Source organism: Gorilla gorilla, chromosome 1 (assembly GCF_029281585.2).
Source record: "Gorilla gorilla gorilla isolate KB3781 chromosome 1, NHGRI_mGorGor1-v2.1_pri, whole genome shotgun sequence".
Taxonomy (NCBI): domain Eukaryota; kingdom Metazoa; phylum Chordata; class Mammalia; order Primates; family Hominidae; genus Gorilla; species Gorilla gorilla.
Window position 1 is genome coordinate 52,129,900 of NC_073224.2, and position 18,139 is coordinate 52,148,038.

The window sequence follows — 18,139 nt, forward strand, 5'->3', positions numbered from 1 at the left end:
TTACAGTGCCTGGGATAAGGTCAGGGATCTATTTCGTGCTCAATGGATGAGAGTTCCCTTGTGGCCAGGACAGAGGAGGTGAGGGGAGTCTTGAATACTCAACCTAATCTGTCAGGGTATAAGCAGCGCTTCATATATATATATACACACACGTATATATATATATACATATATGTATATATGTATTAGATTGAACACTCTAGGTATCAATCTTCTTGGTTTGTAGACTTCTAATCTGAGCTGGAGAGGAAGTTAGAGATGAGCTAGCCAGCAATCCTCAAACTTCAGCATGCATCAGAACCACCTGCAGGGCTTGTTCAAACACAGGTGACTAGACTAGGGCCCACCCTCAGAGTTTCTGATTCTGGAGGTCTTGGGTGGGCCAAGGAACTCGCATTTCTAGCAAGTTTCCAGGTGATGCGTATACTACTGGTCCAGGGACTACAGTATGAGAACCGCTGCTCTAGCCCAACTCCCTCATTTTGCAGGTGAGAAACCCAAGACCTAGAGAAGGAAGAAGACACCATCCAAAGTCTGTCCCCAGGACAGGAGTAGAGCCAGTCCTGTCCCATGCTGCATCTACCAGCCCTGCTTCCCCCATCTGGCTTTGGAGATGGGTAAGGAGTGGAAGGCAGGAAGCAGCCTCTGAGAAACTGTCCACCGGCCTGCCCTGGCAAGGGGGAGTGCAGAGGGACTGCCCAGGGAGAGGCCTGTGGGACTGGGGAGGGGCACAGGAGAGGTCCTGGGGAAGGGAATGGCCAGGGCATTGGAGGAGGTGGCCAGGACGGACAGGCCATTGTCTTGCGGTTAGTGGAGAGGAAAGACAAACCCGGGCCTCAGCTGCAGCCATTTATCTCCGGGCTGCCTGGACAGCTGACAGGGAGCAGGCAGCGCCCCCGAGACCAGGACTCCTTCCGCGGCGTGATTTATCTAGACCTTCATCTGGCAAACCTGCTGATGAAATGAGTCTCTTTTTCTCTCCGCCTCATCAATTTTCATTCTGATTTTATTTTCCTTTTCCGTTAGAAGGGGCTTGGCCTTTCTCCATGTTTAACTGGGCTGCTCCCCATTCTCTGCCTCCCTGTCTCCTCAGCCGCCAGAGCCCAGCCCCTCTGACCAGGCCTCACCCACCCCCACCCGACCCTTCCCTGAGGGAAGGGTCACTCCTCAGTACTTGGAGGCAGGAAACCCAAACCTCCTTAACTAAGGCCTCATTCACCTCGAAAGCAGTGGTGCTTCCCTCTATTCATCCAGGGCCATGAAGCCACTGTCCCTATGCTCGAGCAGCTTGCAGTCTGAGAGACAGAAGATGAGCATTGTATTTGATGTGGATTTTTATTTCAATTTTATTTTATGTATGGGGGTCCATGTGCAGATTTGTTACTGAGGAAAATTGCATGATGCTGGGGTTTGGAGTACGGCTTCTGTCCCCCTGGTAGTGAGCATATACCTGATATATAGGTTTTTAACCCCCACACACACCCTCCAGTAGTCCACAGTGTCTGCTGGTCCTATATTTATGTCCATGTGTGCTCAATACTTAACTCCCACTTATAAATGAGAAGATGTGGTATTTGGTTTTCTGTTCCTGTGTGAATTTGCTTAGGACGATGGCCTCCAGCTCCACCTACACTGCTGCAAAGGCCATGTTCTTTTGATGCCTGTGTAGTATTCCATGGTGCATGTATTAGTCTGTTTTCACACTGCTGATAAAGACATATCTGAGACTGGGAAGGAAAAGAGGTTTAATTGGACTTATAGTTCCACATGGCTGGGGAGGCCTCAGAATCATGGCAGGAGGTGAAAGGCACTTCTTACATGGTGGCGGCGAAAGGCACTTCTTACATGGTGGCGGCAAGAGAAAATGAGGAAGATGCAAAAGCAGAAATCCCTGATAAAACCATCAGATCCTGTGAGACTTACTCACTACCACAACAATAGTATGGGGGAAACTGCCCCCATGATTCAAATTATCTCCCTCCCACAACACGCGGGAATTATGGGAGTACAATTCAAGAGGCGATTTGGGTGGGGACACAGCCAAACCATATCAGTGTATATGTAGCACATTTTCTTTGCGGATGTGGATCCTTGAAGGTGGAGGAAGGAGCAAGGGACTGATTATTTTGAGTTGGTGGTAGAGCCTGGTCGTCAGGGAAGACCACATAGGGGTACAGCATAAACTATGACTTCAGAGATGGAAAGGAATTCCCCAGATACGCAGGTGAGGAAGGGGACTTGTGGCAAGGTCCCTGCATGTGCAAAGGCGTGGGACAGGAGAGACTATCGCTTGTATTGCTCTTGGGTCTTCCCTCCCCTTCCCCCCTGCCTTTGCCTCTGTCCCAGGGATCCACTGGGGCTAAAGGGATGTCCTGGGGCCCAGACTGCTAGAGGATCCATGCTACAGGGTCTGTTCAGCACCCCCACCTGACTCCTGATGCAGAGAGGTGGAGAAGCTCATGGATCAGCACTGGGCTTGGCTGCCCATCTGAGGCCTGCAACTGTGGCCAACATGGAATGTCTATGGGAGGCCATCAGCTGGGACATTTAGAACTCTTCTGGAAGGGGCGCTCTCGACCCTTCTGGAGAGCATGTGGGGAAGCAGAGGAGCTGCTCCCCTAAGCCAGGAGGAGCTGGTGCTGAGTTGTTTATTGGGTAAGAGTTGTGTCCAACACCAATGATCTTTAAATGAACTGAGTCCTAGAGCTGTCCGGAAGACTAGAACTAGGACCCCGGTTGGAGACTGCAGGGAGTGCTTACAGTTGACATCGGACAGGGCAGCTCCGTTAGGAAGGAGTGTCACCTGCACTGGGAAGGTTCCAAGGAAGAGGCTGCCTGCCTTAGAGACCAAGTACCCTGATAGGCCAGCCTGATGCTGGCCTAGTACAAAGATGGTCTCGAAGCCCCCCCAGGGAAATGTGCCTCCAACAAATCGAAGTGGATAAAAACGGCAGGAAACTCTAATGAGCACCGGGCACTCTCTAGACATCTTTTTCAGGTTCCCCCTCGCTATGAGTCAGGTCTGTCTCCATCTTGCAGATGAGAATCTCAGTGAGGAGGTTCAGGATCACACAGCCAGTACAGGACTCTGGTGCCGCGCCGTCTCTAAAGCCCACCGTTCAACCACTCGCCTGTGCTCTCAGAGAGGTCGGTGGAACCTGCGGGATTTCTGGAAGGGGAGCCTGAGAGAGCTTCAGAAGGGCGAAGACTGTCATAGGAGCTTGGCAAATCCAGAAGCAAGAACTTGAGTCAGAGAAAAATGCTCTCTTCACCTGGGGGCCAGTGACCAAGGAAGGGCTAAAGACGCCATGTCTGGAGTGGCCCGGGTATTGCCCAGGGAAGACAGGCTCTGGGATGATGTTTGTCTCTTTCCTGTCAGGAAGGAAGGAGGCAGGGGGTCTGAGCCCAGACACTGCCCACCCCATAGGCAATGGAGCCATCTGAGCTCTGAGACAGCCAGCCCCCTCCCTCCCCACTTGCCTTGCCTGCCTTGCCTTTCTTTTCTTCCCTCCCTCCCTCTTTCTTTCCTTCTCTTGATATTCTCTGAGCTACCACTGTGTCCAGAATGTTGGAAGAACTGGCAACTTGGAGTACAGTTCCTGCCTCAGAGGAGCTCACAGTCTGGTTGGGGAGACAGCAAGCCAGCCAGTTTAGGATGGAGGCACACTAGGGCATCATGGGAGCCCAGGAGATGGGTGCAGGGGGTCAGAAAAGTTTTCCCTGAGAATCAGCAAAAGACTGGCAGCAAGCGGCAGTGAGATGCAGCCTGGAGCTGCCTCCGTGCCCCCAACAGGCTGGCTCAGCTCCCCTGCAGCCTTTTTTGGTGCAGTGCACGCAGACAGCAATGACTCTGTGCTACCTACTGGCACCTTCCACTCCTAATTAAGAAATAATGAGGTAGGCTGCCTTCCAGGCAGCAGAGCTCTAACACTCTCTGCTTGGGCCAGCCAGGAGACCTGGGAAGACAGAGATTCCTGCCTGGGGACAGTCCCTCCCCTCCCAGGCCCAACAAGAGGGGTTTCCTGGAACCCTGACCCCCTCATTCCAGAGAGGAGGGGAGGGCAAGTATGAAGAAAGAAGCCTCACCTTTGCCCAGCAGATGCCCTCCAGTCCCTTCCCACCATGACAGCCCTGGAGGTCAGGCGAGCGCTGGCACCGGAATCATGGAACTGGCAAGGGCTGGCGGTTCCTGGCTCCTCCACACGCTCGCTGCGGGACCTCAGTCTGGCCCCTTAGCTTCGCGGAGCTTACGTTTCTCATCTGAAAAGTATGTCCCTCACAGAAGGATGGGATGAAGAACATAAAGTGGCTAGCAAATAGAAGTCCTGGTACATGGAAGACACTCAGGAATGCCACATCTTTCCTCTGAGACTGCTTTCTGTTAGCATCCCAGTGGCGTCAACTAGAGTTGAAGGGACTCACTTTCCCAACAGAGAGATTCTCAGAGTAATGGTTTTCAAGCTTTTATAGCTACAGCCCTAGGCAAAAAAAAAAAAAAAAAAGAAAAAAGAAAAAGCCTTGTATCATGTCCCAGTGCACAAATGTGTGTGTATAAAATAGGGGGCAGCATCTCAAAACAATGCTTAGTCTGGCTGCATACAATGCAGTCTGATATTTTCTATTCATTTTTTTAATGTAGATCGTGACCCACGTTAAATTGTTTTCATGGCCTACTAATGGGTTGTGATTCACAGTTCACGGCAGAGCACCCCTCAGTCCTGCAAGGGAAAGTGCACGGTACTAGGCTCTAGGGAGGCAAAAATCCATAACAAACCATCCTTTCCTCGAGGAGCTCTCAGTCTGGTTGGGAAGACAGACTCATGGCCTAACAGTGAGGAAGTTGCCACTGTGGTTTGTTCAGAGAGTCTCGGGGGCAGCTGTGGGAGGAACCACTCTTCTCTAAGGGAAAGTGTCACAGGGGAGGTGGCATTTGGGATGGATTTTCATGGCTGAAGAGGAGTTGAATAGTTGAAGTTGGGAAAGGGCATGGCAGGCACAGTGAGAGGCCCAAGGTGTGGAAGGAAAAATAGCCAGGGTGTGGTGTGTCTGGGAATGAGAGGCAGTGAGGGGAAGTGTGGCTCTCTCAGGTGAGCAGGAAAGCCCAAAAGAGGCCACCGTACAGGACAAGGCCAGAAGTGAAAAGAGAAGGTAGGTGTGAGCATTTTGGTGGGGGGTGTGAGGTGGGAGAGGGCAGATGAAGAGGGTGGGCATTTCCAGCCTTTGGTGGACGGTGGTGCTGAAGGCAATGGGACCAATGCAGCACAGCCAGGCAGTGGGAGGAGATGTTGCATTTAGGACAAGCAGAATGGGAGGAGCCTCTGAGACTGCCGAGTAGAGTGACCCAGGGGATGGATGGTTAGGAGTGCAGGTCTGGGCCCCTCCTTCCTGGCCACCCCCAATCCATCCTCTTGCCTAGTGCCCCAGAACTCTGTGATGAGAAGGCCTAGAGGGCACGGGGGCCAGGAGGTCACCCACATCATCCTCCCTCAAGGCAGCATGGCACTCCCAGGCCCAGGCCATGAGGATGCTGGCCAGAGCTGGGCCCCAAGGCTGAGAGCAATTTTTAGATACGGGAACTCTAGAAAGAGAGAGAAGAATCAGCCTCTCTTCCTGGAGATCACTGGTTAAACATGAGACTCTGAGACGCTGTAGCCCACTTTGAAGTAGGAGGAGGAATGAAGTGGATTTAAAGTTCCCTAATGCCAGAGTAACCTAATTCCAAAGACCCTGGTCCCAACTTGTCATGGAAAAGGAAGGGGAATTCTGGGTTTTCAAGATGAAACTGCTTGGCGGCGATAGAAGTTAGGACAGTGGTTAGCTCCGGGTGGGGGCTGGATATTGACTGGGAAGGGGCACATACGTAGGAACTTTCTGGAGTGCTGGAAATGTTTATGTCTTGATTTGGGTGGTGGTTGTACTTGTACCTATGCATGTTGGGATCAGGGACATTTATGTATTCTCCCGTACATATGTTATACCTCAACAATATTTTTTAAGTTTATTACAAAAGTTGAGAGATGAGAAGTATTAGGTATTAGTATTAGTATTAAAATTCATGGCCAAAGCCGCAATTACTTTTGCTCCAATCCAATGTATGGTAAGATGAAAGGAGAGGCTGCAATGCTGGGAAGCAACAGAGGGAACTAACAGGCACTTCATGTACCTTCCATCCCGTACTCCTCACAGCAATTCCAGAAGGGGTGCAGGCATTATCCCCATTCCCAGCTCGGGGATTTGGGGCTCGAAAGGTTAAGTACTTTGCCCAAGGTCACACAGCGAACAGCAGAGCCAGGCTCACGCCCCACCACTCCTCCTTCACATAAGTTATTTATGGAATTCAGACTCTGGAAGAGCAGACAAACGCTGAGGCTGAGGTCTCCTCCAGCTCTGAGGTTCTGGTTGTGTGTGATTAAATGGGAGGTGGAAGTGAGGGGCCAGGCTCACCTCCCAGGAGGAGCTGGAGGCCAGGTATGCAGATGGAGGACTGGCCTTCCTCACCCTCAGCATCCCTCCCACCCAGCGCTTATCTGCTGGTGAGGAGGCCGGAGTTTATCAACGCTACACTCAATTATGCCGCCCATCTGTCTCCGCAGCTTTGTGGGGAGAAGGGTGTCCTGGCACTGAAGCAGCCAAGGCCAGGCAATCAATCACTGCCTGCCACCCTCCCTCCGGACCCTCAGCTCCCGGGGGGGCTGGGCGGGGAACCGCCAGGGAGAGGAGGGAGGAGGAGAGGAGAGAGGAGACTCTGCATCCACCAATACCAGGCAGGAGCACTAGGGCTGTGCTGGGGCCGGGGGCCTGAGAAGCAGGGAAGGGAGAAAGTAGTGACAGCGTCTCCAAAACTCTTCCTTCAGACCTTTGCCAAAGGTCTTAGTTTAATCAAGGGCATTGTGGATTAATTCCACAGTTTCCGCTAAATCCACAGAAACAGCCCTGAGAACATAGACCTGACAGGGTTTGCAGCACCAGCCCTTCCAAGAGAGAAACTTGCCCTTGGAGTGGGCAACCAACCCTGCTTCTTGGAATACGGCTCTAGGGCTTTTGTCTCCTGTCCCTGAAGCCCACAGCTGGCCAGCAGTCACTGGCTGCGCAAAAAGCAGCCCCCAGCCCCCATTCAGAAGGCAGGCTGAGGTCTGTGTGCAGCAGCTGGCTCTGTTTGTCCCTGTGGTTCCAGGCCCAGCCACACACACACACAGGAACGGTGTCCTTCCTCACACTGTCCCCCAAGGGGGTTGTTCTAGGCAGGAGTCAAGGAATAGGAGCTGAGGGGCCCAGCAGGGGGCAGGTGCATGGAGGAGCTGAGGACTCAGGTTTTCTCTGAAGGGATCTGCAACTGAGGCAGCCTTGCCCTCTGCTCCTGTAAAACAGGTGCTGATCCACATTGGCTGGGCTGGTGAGGCAGGATGTAGAGTCAAAGACCCTGGGTTTGAGTCCTGACCCCACTGCATAGAAGCTGTGCAACCTCTGATGAATCACCTAACGTTTCTGACTCTCAGTTGCCTCCCTGGCAAAATGGGGCTAAATAATCCCTTCTTGCCTACACACAGGGTTGTTGGGGGGATTAAATGCAACGCGTGTTCTCTACACATTTCACTATAGCCACTCTCAAGCACCTGCTACATGCTCAATCCTACACTTGGTGCTCTGGGGACACAAAAAGCATGTAAGATATGGCCCCTGCCTCAAGCAGCTCGGAATCCAATTGGGGAAAGTATACACGTGACAGTCTGAACTCCTGATCACCTCTGGAGATTACAGAAGAAAGACAATTAGCTTTCTCTGCAGCTCCCCGGTAGAAACTGCTAATCAGCCTGCATGAGCGGGCCATGTGCAAGGCAGCCTTAGGTGGCGATGGCAGGTGAGTGGGCAGCTCTGAGCTGCATCCTGGAAAGGGCTGCATGCTCGGCAGTGAGGGGGTGGACCTGTCTGGGCCTTTGCCAAGCCTTGGGGTCAGAGGTGCAGTGTGAACACGAGTCATGAAGTCACTGCCTCTGGATCCTGAGGCCCAGCCCCAGGCTCCTGGCCCAGGAGCCACGACCTCTGCCTCATACACCCAGTCCAACCAGGGGAGGGAAGGAAGGGGCAGCAGTCTGGGGTGAAGGGGAAAGGCAAGTGCCTGGAGGGTTTCAATGAAATTTTAAATGGTTCCTTGATCCCCTCAGTGCAGTTGAGCACTGACTCAGCGCTTAGAACCAAGTGTTGATGAAGAAGGGAAACTGGACTCGGGTAGGGTCTAAAGGTCAGGGAGATGCTGGGGCCCAGCTGAAGACCCCTCTCCACCTCCTCCAGCCCTCACCCTTCTCTCCACTTGGGAAATGTCTTGGGCTCTCCTAGTTGTTTCGTGTTTTTGAACCTGCCTCCCAACTAGCATGGCACTTGCTAACTTATCGAGCCCTAGGGGCCCTAGGAGCCAACTTCTATTGTCCCCTAAGAAGTCCTATAGCTGGAGAACCTCCTGACCCTGAGGGATGACTGGAGCTGGAAGAGAGCTAACATTTGTCCAGTTCTTTCTGTGTGCAACACATTCATTTAATTCCAATGACAATCTCATGTAATACAGAAGGAAATGGTTGCTCAGAGCAGTCAAGTAGCTTTGCCTCAGGTACTTGGGTAGTGAGTGGTAGGGCCGTGATTTGGGTCCTGATCTATTTGCTGGTAGGTCTGCTCTCTCACAGCAGGTCTAGGTGGCAGTCAGGGGTCTCTGGTATGTAAGTGTGGCAGGACTACTGGCCATAGATCCAGTTCCACAACAGGGACCTCTCGGAGACTCAGCTTGTTCCCTCCTTCCTTTCCACCCACATAGACCACCACAAAATTCCCTCCCTGCTTCCTGATCCCCATACACTGGCTTGGGTAGCTGGGTTCCCCTTGCACAGGTATGCAGGCATGCATGCATGTGTACACATGTGTTTGTTTACACTGAGTTTTACGTGTCAGTGCACACACACCCCTATGCAAAACCTCTGTGCCTTTTAAGTCACGGTTGTTTTTCCCACCTTCAGAAATAGCTGCAGAGGAAAGTGGGAAGTAGTCAAATGTAAATAGGCTTGCTGTGTTCCTGCTCAGGGAAGGGGACCCTGCCTCCAACTGCTCCCCTCCCAAGCCCTAGCATCCTGGAAGCAGGATGAGGTAGGTGAAGAGCCCCTCTGGCCCGCTGAGAGGCACCTGCCTGGATGGTGGCAGGAGACATAGCTCCAAGCTTTCTGCAGCTGCCTGGTAAGGAGTCATCACCCCAGGGGACGAGAACAGGCACACAGCCTGCAGCTGCAGCAGTCAGTGCATCCCAGACCCTCCAGAGGCCCAGGGCAGGGTCAGATCAGACAGACCTGGCAGCACAGACGTGAAGTGTAAACGGCACACAGCCCCCTGGACTTGGGTTGATTCTTGTATCTTGCTGCTCACCAGCTATGTGACTTGAGCCAAGTTCTTTAACCTCTTCAGGACCTCAGTCTCTTAATCTGCAAACTGGAGGTATTAGTGCTTATCTCATGTACCTGTTATGACAGTCATATGAAAAAAGACATTCAGAGTCTTCAAAGAGTCCTGAGCAATGGTAGGTGCTCAGTAAGTGTTTGTGCATTTCCTTGACACTTGTAGCTAAAAACTTACCTGGAATCAGACTTCCACTCAGGAGTCAGACCAGGCTCAAGAAGGCAACACAGTCTGGCCCCTTTTTGTTTCCATCTTTGGTTCTAGGCCAAGGCTGGACTTGCCTCATGGCCCTGGCATCTGAGAGAGAAACTGGATAGGTTCCTCACGCTCAGGATGGAGAAAACAGCAGTGGCTTGCATTGTCGATTGCAGGGGTGATGTCCAATCTCCTGAAGAAAGGAACTCTGGAGTCACAGAGATTGATTCATACAATCAACACACACTGGGCACCCATCCCATACTACAGGCACAAGAGGCAAGACAGGTCTCTAGTTAGAGACGTTTTCCCATGGTGTGGTCAGAACTGTGACAGTAGGAAGCATGAGTACTGTAAGAGCATAAAGCCAGCCCCTTAGTCAGCCAGGTGGGGAGGTTTTGGAGAAGCTTTCTGCAGGTGGTGACTGAACTTAAAGTTAAGTGTTGAAGAACAAGTAGGAGTTGTCTGGAAGACAATGAGGAGGAGACATCAGAAGGGGTGGCATGTCACAGTAACCTCAACCCAAAAGGTTTGTGTGCAGCGGGTAAGTGGGGTGGTGACAAGAAAGCCAGGTGAAGGGGCTGGGCCAGGTCACAGAAGGTCTTACCTGCACAGCTGAGGAGCTCAGACCCAGGCTTCTTAACTCCACTGCCTCCTCCTGGGCAACTCTGCCAGGCTGTTGGGAAAGGAGAAAAACTCCTGCCTCCAGGGTGGGGAAGTTGGCAAACACCAAAGCAATATCCCCAGAAGATCCTGGGCAGCAGAACACCCCAGCCTGCCTGGATGTGTCAGGTCTGCTGCCTTTCACCTCTAGGGTCCTGGGGAGCCCATCCCAGATTTTAGAAGCTGTACTTATTTCCACCAACCCTCACCCACCTCCCACCTACACTGCCAGAGGAATTTCTGGAAACTTATCATTTTATCTTCCATTTACCCAGTGAGCCAAGGAGGCTGGGAGGAAAGAGGTAAGAAAGGTTAGAGAACCTACCTCACATCTCTCTGGGCTCAGAAGGACTCTGAAGATAACAATAATTTCAGCCCATCCACTCTCCTTCCCTCCCAAACACACATGTGCATGTACACACACACATACACACACATACACCTTCCTCTCCTTCACTGAAGACTCACAGTCACTCACTCTGTGAGCAGGTCATAGAAAAGGACACTAAAGCCTTAAGGACAGGCCTGGCCATTACCTCTGCAGCTCCTTTGGCTTGTTGCGTCAAAAAACATGGGAGGGGCCAGACACGGTGACTCACACCTGTAATCCCAGCATTTTGGGAGACCAAGGTGAGCAGATCACTTGAGGTCAGGAGTTCAAGACCAGCCTGGCCAACATGGAGAAACCCCCATCTCTACTAAAAATACAAAAATTAACCAGGAGTGGTGGCAGGTGCCTGTAATCCCAGCTACTCAGGTGGCTGAGCCAGGAGAATCGCTTGAATCCAGGAGGCGGAGGATGCAGTCAGCTGAGTGCGCCACTGCACTCCAGCCTGGGTGACAGAATGAGACTCTGTCTCAAACAAACAAACACGGGAGGAGGGGTAGATACTGCTTCTCTGCAACCTCCTTAACTCTGCATCCTCTTCTTCCAGGGCTGCCCCTGATGGGGCCTGGCAATGACTGAGCAGGCCCAGCCCCAGAGGACAAGGAAGAGAAGCCATATTGAGGAGGGCAAGAAGTGACGCCCGGTGTAGAATGACTGCCCTGGGAGGGTGGTTCCTTGGGCCCTGGCAGGGTTGCTGACCCTTACCCTGCAAAACACAAAGAGCAGGACTCCAGACTCTTCTTGTGAGTGGTCCCCTACCCTGCAGCTCCACTATGAGGCTTCTCGTGGCCCCACTCTTGCTAGCTTGGGTGGCTGGTGCCACTGCCGCTGTGCCCGTGGTACCCTGGCATGTTCCCTGCCCCCCTCAGTGTGCCTGCCAGATCCGGCCCTGGTATACGCCCCGCTCATCCTACCGCGAGGCTACCACTGTGGACTGCAATGACCTATTCCTGACGGCAGTCCCCCCGGCGCTCCCCGCAGGCACACAGACCCTGCTCCTGCAGAGCAACAGCATTGTCCGTGTGGACCAGAGTGAGCTGGGCTACCTGGCCAATCTCACAGAGCTGGACCTGTCCCAGAACAGCTTTTCGGATGCCCGAGACTGTGATTTCCATGCCCTACCCCAGCTGCTGAGCCTGCACCTAGAGGAGAACCAGCTGACCCGGCTGGAGGACCACAGCTTTGCAGGGCTGGCCAGCCTACAGGAACTCTATCTCAACCACAACCAGCTCTACCGCATCGCCCCCAGGGCCTTTTCCGGCCTCAGCAACTTGCTGCGGCTGCACCTCAACTCCAACCTGCTGAGGGCCATTGACAGCCGCTGGTTCGAAATGCTGCCCAACTTGGAGATACTCATGATTGGCGGCAACAAGGTAGATGCCATCCTGGACATGAACTTCCGGCCCCTGGCCAACCTGCGTAGCCTGGTGCTAGCAGGCATGAACCTGCGGGAGATCTCCGACTATGCCCTGGAGGGGCTGCAAAGCCTGGAGAGCCTCTCCTTCTATGACAACCAGCTGGCCCGGGTGCCCAGGCGGGCACTGGAACAGGTGCCCGGGCTCAAGTTCCTAGACCTCAACAAGAACCCGCTCCAGCGGGTAGGGCCGGGGGACTTTGCCAACATGCTGCACCTTAAGGAGCTGGGGCTGAACAACATGGAGGAGCTGGTCTCCATCGACAAGTTTGCCCTGGTGAACCTCCCCGAGCTGACCAAGCTGGACATCACCAATAACCCACGGCTGTCCTTCATCCACCCCCGCGCCTTCCACCACCTGCCTCAGATGGAGACCCTCATGCTCAACAACAACGCTCTCAGTGCCTTGCACCAGCAGACGGTGGAGTCCCTGCCCAACCTGCAGGAGGTAGGTCTCCACGGCAACCCCATCCGCTGTGACTGTGTCATCCGCTGGGCCAATGCCACGGGCACCCGTGTCCGCTTCATCGAGCCGCAATCCACCCTCTGTGCGGAGCCTCCGGACCTCCAGCGCCTCCCGGTCCGTGAGGTGCCCTTCCGGGAGATGACGGACCACTGTTTGCCCCTCATCTCCCCCCGAAGCTTCCCCCCAAGCCTCCAGGTAGCCAGTGGAGAGAGCATGGTGCTGCATTGCCGGGCACTGGCCGAACCCGAACCCGAGATCTACTGGGTCTCTCCAGCCGGGCTTCGACTGACACCTGCCCATGCAGGCAGGAGGTACCGGGTGTACCCCGAGGGGACCCTGGAGCTGCGGAGGGTGACAGCAGAAGAGGCAGGGCTGTACACCTGTGTGGCCCAGAACCTGGTGGGGGCTGACACTAAGACGGTTAGTGTGGTTGTGGGCCGTGCTCTCCTCCAGCCAGGCAGGGACGAAGGACAGGGGCTGGAGCTCCGGGTGCAGGAGACCCACCCCTATCACATCCTGCTTTCTTGGGTCACCCCACCCAACACAGTATCCACCAACCTCACCTGGTCCAGCGCCTCCTCCCTCCGGGGCCAGGGGGCCACAGCTCTGGCCCGCCTGCCTCGGGGAACCCACAGCTACAACATTACCCGCCTCCTTCAGGCCACGGAGTACTGGGCCTGCCTGCAAGTGGCCTTTGCTGATGCCCACACCCAGTTGGCTTGTGTATGGGCCAGGACCAAAGAGGCCACTTCTTGCCACAGAGCCTTAGGGGACCGTCCTGGGCTCATTGCCATCCTGGCTCTCGCTGTCCTTCTCCTGGCAGCTGGGCTAGCGGCCCACCTTGGCACAGGCCAACCCAGGAAGGGGGTGGGTGGGAGGCGGCCTCTCCCTCCAGCCTGGGCTTTCTGGGGCTGGAGTGCCCCTTCTGTCCGGGTTGTGTCTGCTCCCCTTGTCCTGCCCTGGAATCCAGGGAAGAAGCTGCCCAGATCCTCAGAAGGGGAGACACTGTCGCCACCATTGTCTCAAAATTCTTGAAGCTCAGCCTGTTCTCAGCAGTAGAGAAATCACTAGGACTACTTTTTACCAAAAGAGAAGCAGTCTGGGCCAGATGCCCTGCCAGGAAAGGGACATGGACCCACGTGCTTGAGGCCTGGCAGCTGGGCCAAGACAGATGGGGCTTTGTGGCCCTGGGGGTGCTTCTGTGGCCTCCAAAAAGTTGCCCTTACCTCCTAGGGTCACCTCTGCTGCCATTCTGAGGAATATCTCCAAGGAACAGGAGGGACTCTGGCTAGAGCCTCCCACCTCCCCATCTTCTCTCTGCTCAGAGGCTCCTGGGCCTGGCTTGGCTGTCCCCCACCTGTGTCCCCGGGCTGCACCCCTTCCTCTTCTCTTTCTCTGTACAGTCTCAGTCGCTTGCTCTTGTGCCTCCTGGGCAAGGGCTGAAGGAGGCCACTCCATCTCACCTCGGGGGCTGCCCTCAACGTGGGAGTGACCCCAGCCAGATCTGAAGGACATTTGGGAGAGGGATGCCCAGGAACGCCTCATCTCAGCAGCCTGGGCTCGGCATTCCGAAGCTGACTTTCTATAGGCAATTTTGTACCTTTGTGGAGAAATGTGTCACCTCCCCCAACCTGATTCACTCTTTTCTCCTGTTTTGTAAAAAATAAAAATAAATAATAACAATAATACGGGGGAAAGGAACGAAAGGAAAATAATCCTCTGAGTATTGAGTGTGGTTAAGGAGCTCTGCTCTGGACTCTCCTCAGAGCTGGAGGGTGATGGGCATGGGGGCCAGCTGGGATATGAGAAGAGGGACAAGAAAAGGGACAGAGTGAAAGAGGGGACAGTTTTTCCTTTTCAGTTTGAATTCTGGCCCCTGGGCCTGCTTCTGGCCCCCAAGAGTCTCCGTGGCTGTGACAATGACCAGAGTGAGGAAGGGAGGGAGGCAGAGTGCAGGAGGCAAGGAGAGGGGTGGGAGAGAACCATGGAGACGAACCTGAGATGGGGAGAGCGGAAATTTCCATCACCAAATGCCGTCACCCCTTCTCCTTCTCTGATAAGCAATTAACATGCCAGAGCATAGGAAGCACTTCCCAGCCTATTTCTAATTAAACAAACCCAAGAGGCAGAGTCATGCAGAGAATTGCAAATCATCAAGACAGCAAGAACTTTGGCTCACTAGGGCAGGAGCAGGGCATGGGGTGATAGAGGATTTAGGGAGGGGAGGGCTATGGGATAAGGAAATTACTGCATTCTATCTGTCCATTTCATTTCGGTATAATTTGCAATGAGCATGGTTTGCTTTTTTAGTTTTTTCATTTTTAAACTGATTGAGTCCTTAGGACTACCTGTGAAGAGGAACATCTGTTGGGAAGCCATCAGAGCCAAGGGCAGAGGGGCCACTGTGGGCCCATCAAGGGGCTGTGCCAGAGCCAGAGTCCACTGAGCCACCACTCTCCGTTTCTGAGATAGGCTGGGAAGGGAATGGGTTTCCTGAGACTGACAGAAAGCAATGCACATTTGGAGGGTCCCCCTGTGTTACAGAGCACACTTGGCAGACTTGTTGGAAGCAGATCCTAAGCCACCATCAAGACTGCAAATGTATACACGGGCGGAAGCCAGACCAGGGACACAGCATCAGGCCCCATGGACCTGGAGCACTCACCTAAGCGAGGGTAGTGTCCCTCTCTCAGGAAGCTCAAAGACAGCAGGCTCTGCGAAGACCATCAGCAAAGAGCCACGGTAGGAGCCTTCTTCCTTTTGGCCGAGGTCCTCACTCAAGGCTACATCAGTCACCTGTGGGGCTTGTTAAACACAGATGGCTGGTCCCACCCCCAGAGTTTCCCATCTACTAGAGCTGGATAACAACTGAGAACCTGGATGTCTAACCAGTTTTCAGGTGACACTGATGCTGCTAGACTGAGGACAACACTTTGAGAACCACTGGGCGTAGGCCTGCAGTAGCTGGGATTTTGCACTCCTTCTGCTCTAGGCCTCAGCTTTTTCATAGACAGTGTTGTGGCTTATGGCTCCAGAAGAGAGTTGGGAAGGGGCTGGAGGATGGTCCCTCCTCCCCACTCTTCTGACAGGTTGCTGAGCCCCCATTTCAATGACATGCTGTCCTGAGGGCAGCAGCTCCTTTCACAAGTGTTTTTCTGCATGGCCATGTTATACATTCTTTAGGGGAGGGGAAGGCAGAGATGCTTTCTACATCTACACACATTCTCCCCTCCCCCTGCGGCACCCTGGCAGACACTCCTAGCACCCCACAGGGTTCTCTGCTATTGCGCTTTGGGATCATCACAGCCATGTTCTAGGCAGCCCTGCCAATGGACTGGAGCTGGCCTGTGCAATTTAGCCTATTCTCCATCCTCCAGGATCCAGAAGCTCTGTAGGGAGGAGGTGGGACAGAGTCTGTGCTGATCATAGAAAACTGGAGTCAGAAATCGACGCCTCTCCTTTCCTCCCGGAAGATCCACAGTGCTGCCTTTCTTCTCTGGCCCACGACACACGGAGAATCAAGGTGTTCCCTTAAATAAGCTCCCGAGCCCTGTAAGAGCCTGTGGAGCCCTGTAACACCCTCCCATCATCACCTCCACTGCCACCCCAGAACTTACCGAAGAGCCCCTGGTCAGTCAATAGCTACCAAAACAGGGACCACTTGCAGATCCAGAAGTCCCAAGGCTTTAGATCCCTCAGGCTGAAAAGACACGTACATGTGCCTGCAGTTGGAAGGTAGAAAGAGGGAGTGTTCCCAGCCCCAGAGGACCATTTGCCTGCTCTGATCTCTTTGCTACCCCCATTTCCACCAGACTCCTCAGTTACAGAATGATTGCAAGCTGTGAGCCCCTGGGGAAATGCAGAAATCATCCAGCCCAGAGGATGTAGCTCTGCCTCCCAGATGCCACGTGCCTGTACTTGACACACTGTGGCATCTCAGCTGCCGTGGGGCTCGGAGCTGCTCAAGTCCTTGAATGTGAATGCTTTCTTCTCAGAAGAAAATGTCAGTTATGGGGACTTAATCTGTGTCTCACCTGAATCCCCAGGTCCTGGACTGTTAGGCTACAGCAGAGAAGTTAGGTGAGGTGGGGAAAGGAAAGTAGCTCATGGCATCTCTTCTGTAAAGAGAGATGACACCGCAGGGGCACTCCCCAGTTGGAGAGAGGGAGGACAAGGCACTCTGTGGGTTGCTGTGTCCTGGAATAGCCAGAAATGGAGCAGCTGAACATGAGCAGCCCCTCCCCTGGTACAGAGCTGGACATGTGGCTCTGGTGTGTTTCGAGCAGGAGGAAGGGCAGTGGGACTATCCCCTGCCCTCCTCTGGCTCTATGTGTCCATTAACACAGCCTAACAGGTAACATCTGAAGTCTTAGCTTCAACACTAGACCAGGCATGTGGGCAACTAAATGTACTGGGTTTAAAACAAAAGAGCTATTAAGCCTGGTGTCTTCTGTACATTTCAGATTGCTTTTTTTTTCTTTTAATCCTAAATAGGAAATAATACTTACAGCCAGGAGTGGTGGCTCATGCCTGTAATCCCAGCACTTTGGGAGGCCGAGGGGGGTGGATCACCTGAGGTCAGGAGTTCGAGACCAGCCTGGCAATATGGAGAAACCCCATCTCTACTAAAAATACAAAAAAATTAGCTGGGCTTGGTGGCAGGCACCTGTAATCCCAGCTACTCGGGAGGCTGAGCCAGGAGAATCGCTGGAACCTGGGAGGCGGAGGTTACAGTGAGCCAAGATTGTGCCACTGCACTCCAGCCTGGGCAACACAGCAAGACTGCATCTCAAAAAAGAAAGAAGAAAGAAAGAAAATGATACTTACTTCTGTTTAAATTTTAAGCTGATGGCTTATCATTTTTTTCTATTGAAATGATTTCAAAACCTAACCCAATTTGTTGAGTGTATTAGTTTTCCCTCCCTAGTGCACTAGCAAATTCAATCCTGGCTTCTGTGTCCTCATGCATGGCTCAGATAGGTCACAGAGCAGAACTGGGCCCAGAGACAGTTCTGTGGCTCACCACCGCAGCCTTCCCGCCAGCCTGACACGGGTCCATTAATCAACATGTCTGGTGTGGCCGCTCAGCTAGCTACAAACCACCCAAATACACTATCTTGCAGCCTGTATTTCTGCATCTCATCTGTAGGGTTATCAAGACAGACTTTGGGAGAGGCTGAGCTGAGATGATGATGTAATGAGTGTGTGGCATTCCTGGGAACCATCAGTCTAATCACCGTATCACAGAAGTAGAGAAGAACGGCTGGTCTAGTGTAGGGGACCAGTTGGGACTCTCCTGATCTTAGCATTGAAAGTCCCATGTTTCAGGAACTCTCTCTGTCCTGGGGAAACTGGGATGGTTGGTCACCTTGTCTAGTGAACTCTAAGTCTACCCAAGCCATCTTCCTCCCTCCCTTCCAATCAATAAATATTTAGTAAAGAGGACCATGCGATAGGTGCTGTTCTATGAACTAAGGATACAAACAAAAGTCCCAGAGGCTGGAGACCTTGCATTTTAGTAAGGGGAGAAAGCTAATGAACAGGAGAAGTAAGTAAAAATATGTAATATGTTGAATGGGGA

General features: G+C 53.2%; 1 protein-coding gene across 3 annotated transcripts in view; it reads left to right on the forward strand.

The window, feature by feature from the left end:
• LRRN2 (leucine rich repeat neuronal 2) overlaps positions 1–17,343 on the forward strand; it is a 71,824-nt gene extending 54,481 nt beyond the window's left edge. For all 3 annotated transcript variants that reach the window (XM_055369102.2, XM_055369097.2, XM_004028229.5), the window contains one exon: positions 11,226–17,343. In XM_055369102.2, the coding sequence (XP_055225077.1) occupies positions 11,452–13,593 (2,142 nt within the window). In that variant the 5' untranslated portion in view covers positions 11,226–11,451 and the 3' untranslated portion in view covers positions 13,594–17,343. The remainder of the gene's footprint in view (positions 1–11,225) is intronic.
• Positions 17,344–18,139: the final 796 nt, after the last annotated feature.